Source organism: Panthera leo, chromosome C1, assembly GCF_018350215.1.
Source record: "Panthera leo isolate Ple1 chromosome C1, P.leo_Ple1_pat1.1, whole genome shotgun sequence".
Lineage (NCBI taxonomy): Eukaryota > Metazoa > Chordata > Mammalia > Carnivora > Felidae > Panthera > Panthera leo.
The window spans coordinates 123,794,174-123,816,656 of NC_056686.1; the positions used below are offsets into that span (position 1 = coordinate 123,794,174).

The window sequence follows — 22,483 nt, forward strand, 5'->3', positions numbered from 1 at the left end:
AACAATTAGTTTTATTAAATTTGTAAGGGAAAGTAAATAAGCAAAAGCTAACCAGTTAGTTGTAGTCTCTAAATCACATGGTATTTCATTTTATCTTTTGAATATGAAAAATAAATGTCTAATTCCAAATTATATCTAAAAAGAGAGTTTCCATAAAATACCAATATATTTCAGTAGACAGTTAAGGACACTGAAGGTTGCCTACTTACAAAGAGCACTGGTGATCAGGGTTAGAGTTGATAAGGGTAACCTGACACTAAATTAATTCACTGCTTTTAAATTTAGTACATATTTGCACAATTATATACACATGCATACAGAATGTTCTTATTAGTACATACTGAGGTTAAAAATAATGACTATTTCAACAATAGCCAAAGTATGGAAAGAGCCCAAATGTCCATCGATGGATGAATGAATAAAGAAGATGTGGTGTATATATATACAATGGCATATTATTACTCGGCAATCAAAAAGAATGAAATCTTGCCATTTGCAACTACATGGACGAAACTGGAGGGTATTATGCTAAGTGAAATTAGTCAAAGAAAGACAAAAATCGTATGACTTCACTCATATGAGGACTTTAAGAGACAAAATAGATGAACATAAGGGAAGGGAAACAAAAATAATATAAAAACAGGGAGGGGGACAAAACAGAAGAGACTCATAAATATGGAGAACAAACTGAGCGTTGCTGGATGGGTTGTGGGAGAGGGGATGGGCTAAACGGGTAAGGGGCACTAAGGAATCTACTCCTGAAATCATTGTTGCACTATATGCTAACTGATTTGGATGTAAATTAAAAAATAATAATAATAAAAAATAAAACAAGTTAATAAAAAAATAAGAAAATAAATAAATAAATAATGACTATTTTCTAAGACTTTTTAAAAAGACTCATGAGAGATAAAAGGGGCAACAGTTTTCTCTGACAAGGGTTCACAGGTGGTTATTCTGTACCTGATATTAACCAGCCAATCATTTAGGGCTATGTGCCTTGGTTTACACATCATCAAGCAATGAAGTGCTTTTCAGCAAATATAATATTGCAGTTCTAATAAAATGTTTTATCCAATAATTGAGTAAACATCTTCTTCCTCCACAAAGTCTTTGAAATGCATCTTATTCCACATATAAGGTAGGGACATTATTTTGTCTTTCTATTTGAACCACTAGCAACCACTAGATAAAACATTTGAAAAAAAAAATTCTCCATAGATACTCAAGGAGATACTTTACTTGTTTGGGCCAAGAACAATGGTGAAAGCAATGGTGAGGATTAACCAATGTGGAAACTCAGGATAAATACCCTTGAAAGGGGACTTCATCACAGCACCTTTCATGAGCTCTTGGAATATCATGAAGATCAGAAAGTTTGAAACTGAATTTTAATGACAATTAGCAAAGAATTTTTGACAAATTTTCTAAAGCAATTCGATACAGAAAGTATGTCTGTTTAACAAATGGAGCTAAAAAAAAAAAGAAATAAATCAAAATTAGAATATATAATCTCAAAATAACATTGTTTCCACCATAAAAATGAAAACAGGTCTGACAGAGTCAAGATTATAAATTTTAAAATCTCATTAGAGAACTAAAGATATTAAGAAACATGAATGGACTGAAACTCAGGAACTGATGAATCCCCACTCCAAGGAATCAAGAGACCCATGGTGGCTTTCATCCTAAGAAAATGGATGGATGAGAAGTCTGTCATTGATGGGAGAAACCAAATAAAATGTTTATAAGTGTTTTAAGTTTGAGTGTGCTGGTATGTTTATTTAGAATCCTTAGGAGTCACAGCTACAAAAAGAATGTGAAAGGGCAACACTTTTGCCCTGCTGGTAGGAATGCAAACTGGTGCAGCCACTCTGGAGAACAGAATGGAGTCTCTTCAAAAAATTAAAAATCGAGCTACCCTACAACCCAGCAACTGCACTACTAGGTATTTATCCAAAGGATACAAAAATGCTGATTTTAAGGGGCACATGCACTGCAACACTATAAACAATAGCCAAATTATGGAAGAGCCCAATTGTCCATCAACTGACGAATGGATAAAAATGTGGTATGTATGTATGTATGTGTGTGTGTATGTATATACATACAATGATATATTACACACTGATACAATGATATATTACTCATCTATCAAAAGGATAAAACCTTGCCATTTGCAACAACATGAATGGAACTCAAATGTATTCTGCTAAGAGAACTAAGTCAGCCAGAGAAAGACAAATATCATATTATTTCACTCATATGTGGAATTTAAGAAACAAAACAGATGAACATAGGGGAAGGGAAGGGAAAATAAGATAAAAACAGACAGGGAGGCAAACTATAAGAGACACTTAAATACATACAGAGAACAAACTGAGGGTTGCTGGAGGGGTGTTGGGTGGGAGAATGAGCTAAATGGGTGATGGGTATTAAGGAGGGCACTTGTTGGGATGAGCACTGGGTGTTATATGTAAGTGATGAATCACTCCTGAAACCATTATTAAATTATATGTTAACTAACTTGGATTTAAACAAAATTAAAAAAAAATAATAAAATGGAATATGGCTTAAAAAAAAGAAGAAGAAGAATCTGTACCATCTGCCAATTTTTGTCCACTCTTTACTGAACCTTCACCTGGAAGCACTGGGTCAGAGAAAGACAGCTGAGAAAGAATCCCCCTAAAGTGTGTGAGTATCAAGGACCACTAAGGCCAAGGGCAGGGCAAAGAAACCCGTGACATACACTTGACTTTCAGTAAATACTCATCATGGGCTGTTAGCTGATGGAGTGTCATAGAGATCTGAGAGAGAACTACCCCAAGGGACATATACAGAGAGAGAGTTCCTAAAGCTGTGGGTAAAAAAAAGAACTAAGGGACACAGGCACTCCAGCTCTCCACTGAATATGCTGCTACAACCCCTATTGCTAGAGGCAGGGCAACAAAGTGGAGAGTGATCCTTAAGGCAAAGAAAAGCTCAGAGTGGGACTAGAAAGCAAAGAGTACTCCCTCTTTGCTACAGATGTTGGAATTTTTTTAAGGCATTAGAAAAGCAAATATATCATTCTTTTATTTTTTTAATGTTTGTTTGTTTGTTCATTTTTAGAGAGAGAGTCAGTGAAGGGAAGGGGTGGAGGGAGGGAGAGGGAGAGAATCCCAAGGAGCCTCTAGGCTGTCAGCATAGAGCCCAACATGGGGCTCGAACTCACAGACTGTGAGATCATGACTTGAGCTAAAATCAAGTCGAACACTTAACTGAGCCACCCAGGTGCCCCTTTCACTCTTTTCAACAAAAGAGCAAACCCTTGAAAAGGGGCAGGGAGATGGAAACAATATCTTACCAAAGAAATAGAAGATAAAAATAAAGAAAATGTTGAAAGTAAAAAATAGAAAACATAGGAAAAAAATTGAAAACTAAGAGACAGAAAAACCAAAATAAAACATTCACTGGATTAACTCAATAGCAGAATGGAGACAACCAAGAAACAACCTATGAATGTGAAGATACATCAATAGAAATTATCCAAAATGTCAAGAGATAATAAAAATGAATATAAACTCTGAGATCTGTGTGATACTACCAAAATTTCTGTGATTCAGAAGGATAGAGAAGGATAGAGAAAAACGGGGTCTCAGAAGGATAGAGAAAAAATGGGGTGCAAAAAATGGTCAAATACATAAACTTACTAATTCAAGAGGCTCAATGAATCCCCAACAGGATAATTTCAAAGAATTCTATGTTCCAAAACATAGTTACACTGTGGGAAACCAAAGACAAAACAAAGCAAATACACAAACAAAACAACCAGAGACCAAAATTAAGGAACAACAAATCTAATTACTACAGATTTCTCATCAGAAATCAAGGTAGCCTTGATGGGATAAGCACTGGGTGTTGTATGGAAACCAGTTTGACAATAAATGTCATATTAAAAAAAAGTAACAATAAAAAAAAAGAAATCAAGGTAGCCAGAAGGAAGTATAACATCATTTTTAAAGTTCTGAAAGAATGACCAACATTTAGAATATAAAATTTTTAACAAGATTCATTTCATTAACACCAAAACCCAGAAAACAATTAGGGTTAAATTTAATAATAAGGTGTTCAAGAGCTCTGCGCTGATAACTATAAAATACTACTGACAGGTAGCATTTGAAAAAGATAGAGAAACAGATATAGGGAACAGAAGAGGGAATCCAAATATAGACTTGTACATCTAGAGGGAATGGTTTCCAAAAACAACACTAAAGGAAGCAAGGTCAATTCAAAAAATGATACAAAAATAAGTGGGTATCAGTATTTTTAAAAATGAACCCCAAGCCTCACGTCACACCTTGAACAAAAATTAAGTACCAATGAATCAAAGATATAAACATAAACCCAAACATATAAAGCTTCTAAAGGAAAAAAAAGAAGGTATTTCAGTCAATACAGGGTATGGAAAGATTATTTGATTACAGAAAGCGCTAATTGTGACTGACTAAATAAATAAATGGAGTGTTATCTTTGTTAAAATGCTTTTGCTCATCTGGGGCTCCTGGGTGGCTAAGTCGGTTAAGCATCCAGCTTTGGCTCAGGTCATGAGTTTGAGCCCCGCATCGGCCTCTGTGCTGACAGCCTGGAGCCTGGAACCTGCTTCTGATTCTACCCTCTCTCTCTGTTCCTTCCCTGCTTGAGCTCTTTCTCTCAAAAACAAATAAACATTTTTTTTTTTAATTAAAACAAATGCTTCAGCCATCAAAGGACACCATTTTTTTTCAAATGAAGAGGCAAACCAAAGAATGGGGAAGGATGTGCAACACTTATTTTGACAACAGACTTGTATTCAAAATATATAAGAAACTTATGAAACTCAGAAAACTTTTCACTTCCCTCAAATAAGCACAATTTGCCAGACATATAAAGGGATAATAGGTGGATGAAAAGCGCTCAACATCTTCCATCATAAAGGAAATGCAAATTAAATCACAATGAGACACCACCACGTATCAATTACAATGTCTAAAATTAGGGGCGCCTGTGTGGCTCAGTCGGTTGAGCACCCCCACTTTGGCTCAGGTCATGCTCTTGTGGTGAGTTTGAGCCCCAGACCCTTTGCTTCTTACACACACAAGTTAATGATTACTGTCTGACTGTTTTCTCCATGTTCACATGTGTAAGATCTTGTTTTCTTCATGTTCACCACGTAGGTAATATCTTGTGAGCTCAATAAATAAGGAGACAAAACCCCTGTTTGGGGCTCTTGTCTCCTCCTGGACATCAGCCCCTCCTATATTCAATTCTTCATCCACTCTCTTGATGGACAAGAGAGAATTCCAGACTCATATTCTGAGACACAAAAGAGCCAAAAATACTCAGTGGAGAAAAGACAGTTTCTTCAATAATGATGCTGGTCACTTGGATCATTACACTCAAAAGAATGAAATTAGACCCCAATCTTCCACACTCACAAAAATTAACATGAAATGGATTAAAGACTTAAATATAAGACCTGAAACTATGATACTCTCAAAAGAATATGTAATAACAAAGCTCCTCAATATGGCTCTTGACAATTAATTTTTGCACATGACACCTAAAGCACAAACAACAAAATAAAAAAAAAAAAAATTAACAAGTGAATACAATAAACTAAAAACTTTCTGCATAGCAAAAGAAACAATCAACAAAATGAAAAGGCAATATGTAATGATTAAAAATATTTGCAAACCATATATATGATAAGGGGTTAGTATCCGACATATACAGGGAACTCTTATAACTCAACAGCAATAGTAGTCGTAGTAGTAAAAATAAATTTAAAGAATAAGCAAGGGACCTGAATATTTTGTCAAAGAAAATAATATAAATGTTCAACAGGTACATGACAAGATGCTCAACATCACCAATCATTAGGGATATGCACATGAAAACAGTAAGATCCCACCTCATGCCTGTTAGAATGGCTAGCATCAAAAAGACAAAAGACAAAAGACAAAAGACAACAATGCTGGTGAAGGGTGTGGAGGAAAGGGAAATCTCAGGTACTCTTGGTGGGATTATAAACTGGTGTGGCCACTATGAAAAACAGTATTGGGTTTCCTCCAAAAATTAAAAATACAACTATCATATGATCCAGCAATTCCACTTCTGGGAATATGTACAAAGGAAATGAAATCATTATGTCAAATAGGTGTCTGTACTTCCATGTCCATAGCAGAAACTATGACAGGAGCTAAGACATAGAAACAACTTAAGTGTCCATCAGTGATGGATGAATTGATAAAGAAACTGAGGCATATGTATATGGAGAGAGACTATATAGAGAATATATACATATAATTCTATATAGATATAATTAAATAAATATAGATAGGAGTGAGAATATAGATATAGAATATGTATCATATTCCATAATAGATATAATTCTATATAGATAGATATAATTTTATATAGCTATATCTATATAGAATATATATGGTATATATATAGAGAGAATATAAATAGAGAATACAGAAAATATTCTCTATATTCTATATAGATATATTCTATACAGAGATAGAACATATATCTATATAGAATTGTATCTATATAGAATTATATATATATCTCTATAAAACTATAACTATATATGCCTATATATAGAGATATATAGAGGATGGAATAATATTAATTTATTAAAATTGAGGAAATCCCACCACTTGTGGCAACATGGATGGACCTTGAGAGCATTACACTAATTAAAGTTAAGTCCAACAAAGAAAGATAAATACTATATGATCTCACTTATATGTGGAATTGAAATTTAAAAAAAGAACTCATTGAATTAAAGATGAGATTTGTGATTATGGGGGCAAAGGTACAATTGGATGAAAGTGGTCAAAAGGTACAAACTTCCAGTTATAAGATAAATAAGTGCTAGAGAAATCATGTGTAACATGAGAACTGTAGTGACCACTGCTCTATGATAGATGAAAGTCATTAAGAGTAGATTCTAAGAGTTTTAATCACAAAGAAAAATATATTTATAATATCTGCATGTAATGATGGATGTTAGCTGAACTTACTGTGGTCATCATTTTACAGTAAAGGTTAAGCCAAGTCACTATGCTGTATACCCCAAACTTATACAATGTTGTATGTCAATTATATCTCAATAAACTAGACAGAAAAAAAAGAGATACAAGGAAATAACAAACCAACAAAAACAGTAATGGTAGTATATCAATGGGACACAGGAGCCAACTAAAGTGACTGCTAATGGCCCAAGCTAGAACAATTTGAGCAAAAAAAGATTTTATACTGGTTGATAATCTTAAATATAAACATCAATGCATTCATAATGTAAAAAAAAAATGATTGAAAATAAATAGGAGGAAGAGACAAATATCTCAAGCAGAAGAATCCAAACTAATTTAGGTAGATACTCCACCCTCAAGGAGGTGGAACACAACTCTCCAACCCTTAATAATGGGCTATGCACAGTGACTTCCTTCCAGAGAGTACAGTATGGAAGGGCGTGGAGAGTACCTTTCCGGAGGGAACCTGACAAACACCACCTCAGTCAGGTGATCCAGGTATACTTCAACAGTCATAATTATATTGATAATATCCAAGCCTCACATGAAATGATGAAAATAACACTTTAATTTGATATCTACATTTAAAAATATATACCCATCTAATCATGAAAAAAACATCAGACAAATCTCAATGAGATAAATCCCTAAAATTCACTAACCAATATTTGAAACTGCCAAGGTCATGAAAGGCAAGGAAAGTATGAGAATCTGTCACCACCAAGAATTTTGGGAGACATGCATAATGAGGTGAATCTGAATGAAATCCGTATTCTATATAAGATTCTGAAAAAGAAAAAGGGACATTCAGTAAAACTATGAAAATCTGAATAAAGCATAGACTTTAGTTAACAATAATGTATCCATATTCATTAATTGTGACAATTGTAACACAATAAGATAAGATGTTAATAATTGGAGAAACTGTATGGGACATATGGGAACACTCTGCACTATCTGTGAAATTTTTTTGTAAATATTTAAATGTTGTAAAGTAAAAAAGAAAGTTTATTTTTAAACAGTGAGTTGGGATATGTCTCTCAGTTTCTTTTTTCAGCACCAATTTGTATAAAACAGCATTTCTTTCACTAAAGGTTTGGTTGAACTCTGTAAAATCATCAAAACCTCGCAGCTTTTTAGGGGGCAGATTTTTAAAAACTTTTAACACAAAACAATTTTTAAACATTCATAAAAGTAAGAAGAAAAGTACAAAAAATACTCAGCATCTATAGTTACCAAATATGGCCAATTTTGATTCCTCTAAATCACCTAATTCCTTTGTCCAGTATATTTGGAAGTAAACCTAGACATCAGAAACCTGGACAAACCTAGGAATTTTACTGGTAAATATTACTGCATGTATCTCTAGACAATAAGGACTCTTTTTTAAATATACAACCATAGTAGCCAGAGTATACCTAAACATTAATAACTCTTCATCTCAAATACCCAAAGTTCACATGATCCAAGTGCCTTATCATTCTTATGCATAAATTGATAAGTTAGTAATTGCTGACAATTTTATGATATTTCTTCACTTTGTAATTCATTGGTTTTAATTTCATTATTTCTTTCTTCATTATTTAGGTTTTTTTAAATTCTTCATTACTATTTGACTGGATGATTAATTTTAAATCTATTTTTTGCCTATTTTGTGCATTTAATTTAAAGCTATACATTTCACTTTAAATTTTAATTTGATTGCATCTCAAAATTAGTGGTTCCATTGTCAGTGAGTTTAAATATTTTTAAGGTTCCTTATAATTTGTTTAAAAATGAGTTACTTAAAATATTATATTTTCATTTTCAGATTTACTCAAAAATTTCTGTCTATTAATGATTTCTAATACTACTGACTAAAAAGGGATCATGAAAACTAGGACACTGATGTATTTGTATAAGTATTTTATATTTTACATTTCATAAAAGCAAGGACCTCATTCTATTCTCTGCTGATACTATGTTGAATAAACAAATGAACAAAATAATATGTAGGGCCTATTTCCAAACTTCAGCACATTTACAGAAACATGTCCTGAAGTTTAGAACCTACCATTCTCAAATGTTCATAAATTAAAAGCCAAGTAGATAGAAATGATTTTTTAAGTTGGCTTTTATAAGGAAATTATAAATTTCTGCTCTTTCTCCAGGTATATATTGTGGATATATTTGAGCAAGTGATAAACACTGTGAACGATGTTTTGTCCCCAGTGTTCCTCTTCTTTGGATGATACTTAGAAGTCAACAATACTGACTACTTTCTACATCAACCTATTTACACAATGAGACAAGTCCAAGCTTTTCAAACTGTTAAAAACACAATTTTTCAAAAATCAGTTGAACTTCCATATACTAATAGTGATCAGAAGGAGAAATTAAAAAAAAAAAACAACAACATTTACAAGTGCACCAAAAAGAATAAAATACTTATGAATCAATTTAACCAAGTAGATAAAAGATTGATATGCTGAAAACTGTAAGACATTCATGAAAGAAACTAAAGGTGACACAAACAAATGAAAAGATAGTCTGTGCTCAATGACTGAAAGAATATTATTAAAATGTCCATACTACCCAAGCAATCCATAGATTGAATACAATCCCTATTAAAATCCCAATGGTATTTCTCATAGAAATAGGAAATTTAAAGCTAAATAGACAATTTTAAGATTATGATGGAATCACAAATGACCCAGAATAGCCAAAGCAATCTTGAGAAAGAAGAATTATATTACAAAGTTTTAATAATCAAAACAGTATGATATTGATATAAAAACAGACATAGAGATCAATGAAACAGAATAAAGAGTCCAGAAATAAATGCATGAATATTTGGTCAATTAATCCTTTGTTTACAACAAAGGAGTAAAAAATATATATGACAGTCTCTTCAATAAATGGTGCTGGAAAAACTGGACAGTCACATGCAAAAGAATGAAACTGGACCACTATCTTAGACCACACATAAAAATCAACTTCAAATGGGGTAAATACTTGAATGAAATACCTGAAATCATAATACCAGAAGAAAGAATAGGGGTAAGCTCCATAACATTCTTGGCAATAATTTTTTGGATATGACACCAAAAGCAAAGGCAGCAAAGGCAAAAATAAAACAAACAGGATGATATCAAACTAAAAACCTTCTGCAAAGGAAACCACCTACAAAATGAAGAGGAAATACTTGCAAATTATATATCCATTAAAAGATTAATATCCAAAATATATACAGAACTCATAAAACTCAATAACAATCTAATTACAAAATAGGCAGAGAATCTGAATAGGTATTTTTCCAAAGAAGATATAAAGATAGCCAACAGGCACGTTAAAAAGTGCTCCAATAATACCAATTATCCAGGAAATACAAATCAAAACCACAATGAGATATAACCTCACAATAACACAATAGTATTAGAATGACCATTGCACACAAGACAAAAAAAAAAAAAAGTGTTGCCAAGGATGTGGAGAAAAGAAAACCCTTGTGCAATATTGGTAGGAATATAAATTGGTGCAGCTACTATGGAAAACAGTATGGAGATTCCTCAAAAATTAAACAAAAGAAATAACATATGATCCAGCAACTCCATTTCTGGGTATTTATCAAAGGAAATAAAATCAGTCTTGAAGAGCTATCTGTACTCCCATTTCACTGCAGCATTATTTACAACAGCCAAGACATACAAACAACCTAAGTGTCCAACAACATGAATGGAGAAAGAACTCGGCCATAAAAATAAATTAATCTTGCCTTCTGCATTTGCAACAATGTGGATGGACCTTGAGAGCATTGAAAAGATTTATGGCAATGTGGATGGACCTTGAAATAAGTCTGAGAAAGACAAATGCCATATGATCTTACTGATTTGTGAAATCTTAAACAAAAACAAATTATACATGCAGAGAACAGATTAGTGAATGCCATAGGCGTGGGGGTTGGGGCATGAAGTGAATGAAGGTGGTAAAAAGGTACAAATTTCCAGTTACAAAATAAGTAGTTCCTGAGAACATAACATATAGCTTGGTAACTATAGTTATAATACTGCTGTATTTTCAAATTTGAAAGTTACTGAGAATAAATCTTCTCATCAAAAAAAGTTCTCATCAAAAAAAAATTAAGTATGAGTAAAAGTTCTCATCAGAAACAAATTAAGTATGGTGATAGATGTTACCTAGACTTTTTTTTTTTTTTTTTTTAATGTGCATGGAGGGGCAGAGAGAGGAGAGAGAGAATCTTAAGCAGGTTTCATGTCCGGCACAGCACCCAATGTAGGGCTTGATCTTACCACCATGAGATCATTACCTGAGCCAAAACCAAGAGTTTGATGCTTAACCAACTGAGTCATCCAGGTGTCCATAGACTTACTGTGGTAATCATTTCACTATGTATACACCTATATCAAATCATGTGTTGTGCTCCTGAAGCTAATATAGTATGTTAATTGTATCCCAAAAAAAGGTAAAAGGAAACAATTTGCCTTGGTCACATCTTAACCCCCTTCTTTGACTACAATTAGATAGAAAATCAGATGTATGACCTACTGGACTATTGCAAACAACAAACTTCTAATTACATCAAAACCAAATCCTGATCCCAAGAAAACTACTAACGAGAACTGATATTCTTAGGGACTATGGCTCCATGTCCATCCTGGCAGTGTCTGAGTATCTACATGCAGGATAAAATGGAATCTTAACAACAAAGTAAATGGACTTTCTTTGTGTCCTTAGTGCCTTGAGATGAGAAATCAAGAATTGATATTTTTCTTTTTCCCAAGTAGAAATTACTCAATGAGATGAAAAGGATCTATACAGAATCTAAGATTTGGCATAATTAGCCCAAGCATTTCAAAAATTGTGTTCAGTAGAATAATAGCATTCTTTGTAAATAATATCTCTGATACAAAACAAAGATGAAGAGTGGCAGAAATGATACCCTTCGAAAACTTTTTTTAACTTAAATTTAAGAAAATAGCAAATATACTTAAGCCATTGTTCATGTCATTTTTGAAATGGTCTCTCTGTGGTAATTTATTGTGCTATAAATATAAATAAAAACATTATTTTTAATGTAAATACATATTTTTTTAACTCAAACTCTTATTGTCATTCACAAATAAAATTGTCTTTGTAAGTTTGGAGAAAAAAATATGATTAGAAGGAATCTGGCCTACAAAGTATTAAGTAAACTATCAATTTCTAGTAAATAAAACAATTTACAATAGTGTAAGAATCAACAATCGTTAATGAAAAAGTACAACCAGTCCAGGAGTTCATGTAGATTGATAGGGGTATTTGGAATATGGTGAAGATGACAGCAAAGGTTAGACTGTTTAATAAATGATGTTGGGAAATTAATATCAATTTGGGAAAATATGTCTTTTCATCTCTGCCTCACACCAAATTAATTCCACAGAAGATGAAAAGATTTATGGCAAAAAATATATATACTTTCCAAAAGATAATGATAATGAGTATCTGTACACTTTGGGGGTGAAATAGGTCTTTCTACATATAATAAAATTTAAGATGACATTAAAGTCTTAAAGACAGAATAGATTTTACGCAAACTGAGCCAGTGTTAGGGAGTAGACGCTGAAACAGAATCTCCTTGAATGAAGAAAAGCAAGGTCTTAGAGCAGTCTGTGAAAAATAATGAAAAGTAAGTATCAAAACAATAGTGATAGTTATTCCATGAAAGAGTTAAGAGCAAAGGAAACAAGTATGAAATATCTAATTGCTGGAAGAAGGCTCACCCAAATAAATACTTGGGTTAACAGAACAAAAGAGCAGGCAGAATTGATAAAACCTGGTAACGTACATAGGCAACTACTGGCAAGCTCATGATCTTCTTACTTCCACATATGTATCAACCAGCCATTACAAAGCAGTCTCTCTAGGGGCACCTTGGTATGTCAGTGGGTTAAGTCTCCTACTTCAGTTCAGGTCATGATCTCACTGTCTGTGAGTTTGAACCCAGCGTTGGGCTCTGTGCTCAGAGCCTGGAGCCTGCTTTGGATTCTGTCTCCTTCTGTTGTGCTTCCCCTCCTCTCTCTCTCTCTCTCTCTCTTAAAAATAAACATTAAAAAAAAAAAAAAAAAAAGCAATCTCTCTACATACAGTGTGGTACTCTGGATTGAATCCTAGATCATAAAATGGAAATTATTGGAAAAACTGGTGAAATTCTAATAAAATATGAAGTTTGGTTAATAGCAACATGCCAACAGGAATTTCTTAGTTTTGATAATTATACCATGGTTCTGTAAGACACTAACATTATAACTCCAGATCAAGGGGATACAGATGTGAAACTTTCTTCTAAGTCCAAAATTATTCAAAAACAATAGGTGAGCTAAAATAATACAATAAGTTTCTCAAAAATGGTGCCTTGAGTACTATCTTAAAATTTCTAAGTAAAGAAATGTATTGCATAAAGTCAAATTTTTAAAAGGGCATGCTTTGCATTAAAGACTTTGATTATAACAAGTTCATTGATGATTTAAAAGAAAGAGCTGACTCAATTATATGTTTTTTTTTTTCAAAATACTTACTAAACTTTTCCATACCATTTTTCCTTTCGTGTGGATAAAAATACAGAATACTGTAAATAGTAGTCTTTAAATAAAGTGATGTGGTTGTGATGAACTGCCTTCTGCTTTTGCTGTAGACATGACAAAGTTCTGGGCTTGTAACAGCAAGAGTTAAATTTAGAGGATGAATAGAAGTGCCTGATTTTAAGAGCTGTCAGATACTGAAAGAATCAGGACTTCAGAAATAAATGAATCCTACGAGGAGAAAAGCTGAAGCATGTAATTAAGTAGAAAACCAGACTTAAGAGGAGAAAAACCTTGAGAAAAAGGGAAAAGAAACAAAATAAAGGACACTAATGAAAATCAGGGCTTATGGTGTCTCTAAGATTGCGATAAATCATAGAAGGTGAGTGGGGGGAAACAGTGATATGAATAGTAGTAAATCACATCATGTCACTGCATCACACAAAGCCTTCCAATGGCTCCTATCACTCAGACCATCAGCCAGAGAACCCTGGGGACCCTGATGACTTACCATTCTATCCCCAAACACAGCTCTGACTTTATTTCTACTATTCACTCTCTCCCTCACTCCTCTCCAGATAGTCTGTCTCCGTGTTCTTCCTCAGGCACCCCAAGTCTTTGCACCTGTTCATCTCCCAACATAAAATGATCCTCCCCCAGATAGTACCATCATTCACTCCTTTGTCTCCTTCAAGTTTTGCTCAGTTACTAACTTTTCAGTAGTAACTAACTTCACTACTATAAACTTTATTTAAAATAGTGATTTCCTAGAACTCCCAATCTTTCCTACCCTCATCTTATTTTCTCATAGCTGCTTCCACCATCTATCACTCTAAATACATTCAATGTCTGTCTCCACAAACCCTAGAATGTAAGCTCTCAGATTTTTGCCTGTTTTTTTCTTCCACTGATGTTTCCCCAGTGCCTAGAACAGTGCTGGGCACATAATAAGTGCTCAATAAATATGTGTTAAATCAGTCAACACATAAGTGTTATTTTTCTTTTTAAATTTTTTTTTTTATTTTTAATGTTTATTTATTTTTGAGAGAGAGAGAGACAGACAGACAGAGTGTGAGCCGGGGAGGGGCAGAGAGAGAGGGAGACACAGAATCTGAAGCAGGCTCCAGGCTCTAAGCTGTCAGCACAGAGCCTGACATGGGGCACGAACCCAAGAACTGTGAGATCATGACCTGAGCCGAAGTCAGACACTTAACCGACTGAGCCACCCAGGCGCCCCAAGTGTGATTTTTCATTACCATAATTAAAATATGAGTAATAAAATACTAGAAACATCTCCAACGTTGTTTTCTGAGCAATGAGAGTAATTTTTTTGTCTCCCTGCGTTTTCTGGGTATTTTCTACCCTGAACAATTACTTGTACAATATTTCAAAAGGGGCTTTTATCTTTTTAAAGACTAGTGAGTTATCTGCCGGAGATTATTTCAACTGAGGTTCATTTACTGGCAATCAGAAAGATACATTCTTCAGAGGCATGTTCTTATGAGCTTAAATAACATTTAGCTATTACCAGGAAAAGCTCCTCATCATAAAAACTTTACATAAACAAATACTCAGTAACATGATCCACTAAGCTAATGGAACCATAAAATCCCAACCTCCTCATTTTGAAGATGAAAAAACAGAGAGCTAGAAAAGTTGTCACTTCTTCCCATTCAGTTAGGACACAGCTGATGACATGTACAACAGGAGCTAGCCTGAAACAAAAGACTGAAACACTGCAGAATGGCCTAGCCCATACACATTTCCCAATACAGTCCAGTCCCAAAGTCCAGACTGGACATTCTCAGTTTACTATTTGACTAAACCTTCACCTTCTCCAGTTTACTTCCTTTTCATTGTGCAAAGATGCTTGTGAGCAGTTGTTTCTTATCATTTGGACATTCAAGATTCTCTTTGCATTAAGATCACCAGAAGAGCAAACAGTTGATCACTTAAGGATTTTAGCACACTCAAAGGCCACTGCACCATTCCAGAATCCACTCAACATTCCGCCTCTTGCTCCAGACCTTTGCCTTCCCTGACAGAAGGGAGAGTCCAGCAGATTTTACAAATTTCTTATTCTTTTCGGTGGATGGATTGTCAAGTAGCACTCAAAATCCAACAGACACAGACTGCAAGGTCTAAAAATGTACCACTTCTCTTTTTTATAAAAGATAATTCTTGTGCTGAAAAACTGCACCTGTGCCATTGTTTTGTCATAAGTGAGAAAAAAAAAATCTGCTGTTCTAGTTTTTGCTTAGAGGTAGCAACAGCAGGTAATCCACACACGTGCATACTCTGGGTCCCCAGACAGTCATCTCTGATGTTAGAGTGGCACACAGGCAGATACTGTGGCAAAGAGAGTCTATAAAATGAAGTTGCTATGGACCAAAACAACATATTGATTTTTTAGTACAATTCAAAACACAAGGAAACATCAGTTCTCTGAACAGCACACACTGGAAAAGACAGGGAGAAATATACCACTGTGGCGCACAGAAGGAAAAGGACAGATGATAGTCACATTAGCAAACATCCTAGTGTTCTTTTCGATTGCTTGTTTCTAAGTTCAAAGAACTGAGAGGCTTAAATTATGTCGAACTGTTCTTATCTGAAAACCCAAGATTGCTCATTTGCCAACACTGTGCTCACAGCTGGAAGCCTGGGTCTTCCGGAAATAAAGCCGTATAACCCTCTGAAAGTTGGAACATCCTCTTCCATGTCCAAATACTTATTTCTTTTTCTCAGTTAATACAGTCTCCCTCCTTCCCCACCCCCACCCTCTCTCTGTCATTCTCTGTAAATGGCACAACTGTCCAAACTGCATTATGAACACATTATTTACCAATACATCATTAAGTCTGCTGCAAGCAAATATTTTTCTTAGATAGCCTTAATGCCACAAAATGCCTTTCAAGCCAGAAACCTCTGGCAGGGAGGTTCAGAATCAGGAGAAAGCAACCAGCACTTACCATGGCCCCCTCACTTCTTCTTTGGGCAACTTCTCGCTGCAGTCGGGCCACGGCCAACTTCTCCCTGGAGAAACAAAAGCACATGGTTAGGTGACTATTCTTCTCAGGGTAGAGGTACACTGGCATGGCTTTGAAACATTCTTTTGAGGTCTCCAGAGGAACTCCTTCCTCGGTTTAGCTCACTTCCTTAACTAAACTTTCTATAAATATTTGAAGTAGTTCGTGCATTGTTTTCATTGAGTGTCATGACAGAGATTTTTTGTCTTGGGTTTTATAAAAGCCAAATAAATGTTGAATGCTGCGTAAAAGCTTCCCTTTAAGTTCATTAACATATGTAATTTGTAAATAAAAATTTTCCATGGCTAAAACATTTCAGTTGTCCTTTCTGTATCAACTTTGCTTGTATATACTTATTTTTATTTCTTTTGTTGCTTTATGCAGATTGTGAATTTTATTGTTTTTATTTATTTAGTTTTTAAATTTTGCTTATTTTTCAGAGAGACAGAGATAGAGACAGAGAGAGAGACAGAGAGAGAGAGGGAGAAGGACAGAGAAAGGGAGACAGAGAATCCAAAGCAGGTTCCAGGCTCTGATCTGTCAGCACAGAGCCCAACACGGGGCTCAAACCCAGGAACCGTGAGATCATGACCTGAGCTGAAGTCAGACATTTAACCAACTGAGCCACCCAGGCACCCCTGATTGTGAATTTTAAAAGGCAAACAGATATAAATCTGTATCATTCTTGAAATAATAATAGAAAATCCTTTACAGACTTGCTACATCAATGTACCATGCTGAGTATTTTACCTGATCTTACATGAGTCTGACAACAATCCGATAATAGGCTTTATTATCCCAATTTATGTATTTGGAAACTGAGACTCAGACATGCTAAGTAACATACCAAGCTCCCAGCTGGTATGTATCAGTATTAGGATCAAACTTCAGTTTAGTTTTGTTTTGTTTTTTAATTTCACAAATCCTAAATAAAAATTTTGCTTATCATTGTTCAGAGCCTAGAAAATTTGTAAAATTTAAAAACCTTTTAGCATTCTTTATTTTATAGTGGGGTTTATCTAGTACCTGATTTCATTTACAAAAAAAATTAATACTAAAATTTTAAGAATTCTTTGTAAGGAATTTTGGATAGCTTTTCAATTCTTAAAAAAAATAAAAAATAAAAAATAAATAAATAATAATAAATTTTTAAAAAACAGTATATAGACAAAGTAGGGACAAGTGAACATTCTAGTAATCTTCCAATCTTAATTTTAGCAAGGATTTTCCCTGAAATCCTTCTACTGCTATCAAGATATGAAAACACTTGTGTGATATTTCATCCCTCAACCTTCCCCCTACACAGGATCACAGGACTGGCAATTTGCAAACAGCAAAAACAGCAAGGGAATAACTGGATGCCCAGCTGAGTGAGAGAACGTCTCCTATCCTAACCGCTTGGGTCTTTGAAGTGCCAACAAGGCATGTGCTTTACTCTGGTTACAGTTGAGTACATTTTTTAGTAGGGATAGTTCTATTTGAATTAGTGCCTACAGAGACAGATTAGAAGGAATAAAACTAGAATCAGGAGACTCCTGAGGGGACAAAGTTTTGGGAGCCTGGGGCAGGACCCATGCATAGGTCCTGTGAGAGAGGGCAACGAAGTCAAGAGGACGAAGCCCAGAAGAGATTAAGTTATGCACCTCTCTTTGGAAGGCAAGCAAGGCAGAGATTATACATGTGTTCTCTGACCCAAGTCCTAATGATCAGATGAAAAGAACAAAGAACTGAAAAAGAAAAATATGACTGACTCCTGGTTTAATATGAAAAATAAACACATGGTAAATATAAAGACAAAGAAACTGGAGAAGAACATACCCTATACTCTAGGATTGAGCAATTCCACCCTGGGATATAAACCCAACAGAAATGCATATGTATGTTCAGTAAAAGACATGTACTAGCATGTTCATAAATGCATTATTTGTTATCACCTTAAGCTCAAAATGCATACCCCATTAACAACAGAATGGATAAACTACAACATAATTATATATGGGGATGCCAGAAAGCACTGAGAAGGCTAACCACAATACTATATGGAATACCACAAGCATATGAAAGAAATAAACACAGAAAAGTATACAGTTTATGATTCCATTTATATAAAGTCCAAAGATAGGCCAATTAGGCCAGAAAAATAAAAGATGTGAATGTCAAAAAATGAAAAGGTAAAAAACTGTCTCTAGTCACAGATGACAGTTTTCTAAGTAGAAAATACTATAGAATTTTCAAAACAACCTAACAACTAGTAAGTGAATTTGGCAAAGTCACAGGATAAAAGCGAATACACAAAAATCAATTGTGTTTTTACATACTAGCATCAAACAAGTGGAACATTTACTTTAAAAATTTCATTTATGGGGCACCTGGGTGGCTCAATCAGTTGAGTATCCAACTCTTGATTTCAGCTCAGGTCATGATCTCACAGTTCATGAGACTGAGCCCCTAGTCAGGTTCTGTGCTTGAGAGATTCTCTCTCTCCCTCTCTCTCTGTCTTTCCCCTGCTCATGCCATCTCTCAAAATAAATGAATAAATATTTTTAAAAAATATTTGTACTAGGGTCAAAACAAAATACTTAGGGAATAAATCTACTAAAGATTTGTCATACTACTACAGTGAAAACTATAAAAATAAACTCAGAACAATTAAAGGAGACCACACACACACACACACACACACACACACACCTCGCACACTCTGCAGATCCAGATCTCTTGAAAGGGTCTTGGAAACACTCAGCATCCCAGGACCATGCTTCAAGAGCTTAATCTAGAATATATAGAATTAGAAATGGAAGAACGGTTTGGAAAATTTCCTGGAAAATTTTCCAATCCTTATTCTTCATTGCTGAATCTTCAGCGAAAGATTTAATATATATAACAGCATGTTAATTTTCTACAAGAGCAGGTTAGCATAAAGAAGTCATTCTTAGAAACAGAGCAAGAGTCTAGCTTAGCACAATCATCCTACTAAATGACGAAAGAGCTCTCACACAGTTTAAAGGTTAGGAACATCACTGTTTTATTCTTAAAAGAGTTTGCTTTTATAACACTATTAGGAATTGTCACACAGTATAGGTGCATGTCAAATCTTATAAAATGCCATTTGTAAGAAAAATTTAGTGGTTTTAGCCATTACATAGTTTTTAAAAAGGAAACTATTAATACACCATGAATTTTATACTCTGCCCATATGGTATATTTTTAGTCATTTAATAAACAGAGAGTGAATCAATGTGAAAGGCTCACGTTTGAAGTAGCAGCATGTTAGCCATTCAATTCAATGAAACAGCAAAATATGTAGAACCTGGAAACATCAGCTTAGGCCTGACCTACCACCACATGAATACAGATGCCCCGATTTCCAACAGGCATATGGAAATGCATGACGCAAACATGGAGAATCTCAATGTAGTCTGAGTCACAGAAAAGACCATCCCCAACCTGAGCCCTGCAAGCTAGTCCTCTTTACTTAAAAGTTGTAAAGTTGGGTAAGTCTAGTTACTTGGGAGAGACCCTGATTCAAAGTCGTTAGGTAGTGAGTGAGCAGAATTCTCAGGAACAGCAAATACAACTGTCTCTTTAAGACCATACTCTGTAACTGGTTTAAATCATTGATTCAGGAAATGCAATACACATAATGTCATGGAGCATGAATCTCTAAGGCTTGCAAGTAACAGCTCAGGGTTTTCTATGATGTAGGTGGACAAGAACAGTGCCATCTAAGTCCCACTATAGCAAAGCACCCCCATTTTGACCTATTTAATGTAGTAAGTTTATGAACCCTATATCCTTTGAAAATAGAGTGTCAAGGCCACAAAACAAACAAACAATGATTACTTTCTTGAGGTTCAGAATTCTCTATCTCCCAAATCTTTCATATCTTTGGTATTTCATGTATTGTCAGGGTTTTTGTTTTTAGTAGGGATTATATTTTATTTTCATATGAAGGAGCTTTCATTCTTTATAAAATTTAAGGAAGTGATAGAGTCATTGATGGGTGAAAGCATCTATGGTGAAATTCTCAGCATTTCTATATATTCACATTTCCGGGCTCAAATTATCAACTTAGTCAAAGTATTAAAAATAAATGGGTCTGCCTTTTTACAGCCATCTCATTTGCCCTTGGGTTCAGCAGTCCCTTGGCAAACCATATCTTTAAACCCCCAAGGTCCCAATATATGTGTGAAACCAAATGGGACCAGCATCTTTTTCATGCAAATTCAGCGTTCTTAAAAACAGCTTTGTTTAAAAAATAAAGAAAGAATCCTTGACTTGCATGCTACCCAAGGCATATTAAACACAGTCACATACACATACACTCTTGCTCCTATTTGAGGACCTTAGCTCATCTGCTGGAAACAGACAACTGTGCTTTTGCAATGCATTGCTGTTTTGTTTTGTGTTTGTAGCAAAGCCAGTAGCTCATTATGAAGGGGGTATTGACTTTATGATTGCAAAACAAATGCCCAGGGATATTTTTATTGAGAGCTGTGGATTCTTCTTTACCGAATAGGGATAAAAGAAGGATATAAAGAATATACACACAATGAAACAAAAGAGACCACAAGCACTTCTCTTTCAGAGAAATGCAAAGAGAATTTTTCTCTCCAAAAAAGATGAAACAGAACTATTTCACTTATTCCATTTTTTACCCAAAAGGTGAATTAGTACCAGGTTTCTGAAGTCTGTCAGTATAGCCCCAGATAATTTTAACTAAAGATAATAATGGCAACAGCAAAATTATTTATGTGAACCTTGGAACTTCACAATACCACTAATACGAATGCAATTTAAGTCCATGGGAAGACGGTCCTCCATGAAGACAACAGGATGGTGGCATTTGTAAAATCCAGGAAAGACCTGCAAGGTCTGCATGGTTGGAAACACAGCAGCTTGCAAAGAATATATTCGGTTTGTGATGTGTGGAGATGGCAAACTGAAGGGCACTGCTGAGCCATCTGTTGCATGAGTGCGGAAGACAGGACTGTCTGGAGACAAATCAATGTTCTATTGCGACTCTAAAGGCAGCCCAGCACCCACCCTGAATGGGTGAGAATGAAACCAGTGAGCAGCCCCTGCTCTCCACTAGGCAGATGGGAACCCCCTGAGGATGCCCTGAAGGAAGAGCAGCACGAGCACACAGCCTAAGTGTGAAGAATTACATCTACTCATTGTCAGTCTTAATGCCCCAAACTACTCCATACAAACAGTGCATTTGAAAGGTACAGATCTAAAGGCACATCAAGGCAGCTGTCAGTGTATTAGATAATCTGTGTTTTGATGAAGCTGCCAGACAATTTGTGTCATCTCTACTTGACTTTCCTAGAAAAATAAAGAGTAACAAGAAATAAAATAAAGTATAATCAGAAATTATAATAAACTATAACAAAAACAGATATAAGGAATAAAGGATAGACATGCTCATATATGTATTTAAAAAGAAAAAAAATTCTTTGGCATCTTATAAACCCAAAGACATTGTGGTATTTAAAGAAGCCTGTAATAGCTCCCAAAATATCCTAACTTCATGTTAGTTCTGGTTCTTAGGTTAAGTTCCTACTTTCCACAGTATTTCAAATTATTTATTTTTTAAAGTTTATTTATTTTGCAAGAGAGAGAGACAGAGACAGAGAGAGTGCACGTGCATGCACATGAGAGGAAGAGGGCAGAGAGAGAGAGAGCGAGCGACAGAGAGAGACAGAGAGACAGAGAATCCCGAGCAGGTTCCATGCTGTTAGCACAGAGACTGACGAGGGGTAAGATCATGACCTGAGCCACAATCAAGAGTTGGAGACTTAACCAAGTGAGCCACCCAGGCACCCCTCAA

The 22,483-nt window shown here is 34.9% G+C and overlaps 1 protein-coding gene across 1 annotated transcript in view; it reads right to left on the bottom strand.

The window, feature by feature from the left end:
• Positions 1–22,483, bottom strand: part of NCKAP5 (NCK associated protein 5) — a 729,314-nt gene that overhangs the window by 503,571 nt on the left and 203,260 nt on the right. The window contains exon 3 of the mRNA XM_042948658.1: positions 16,594–16,657. Coding sequence (XP_042804592.1) covers positions 16,594–16,657 — 64 coding nt within the window. The remainder of the gene's footprint in view (positions 1–16,593; positions 16,658–22,483) is intronic.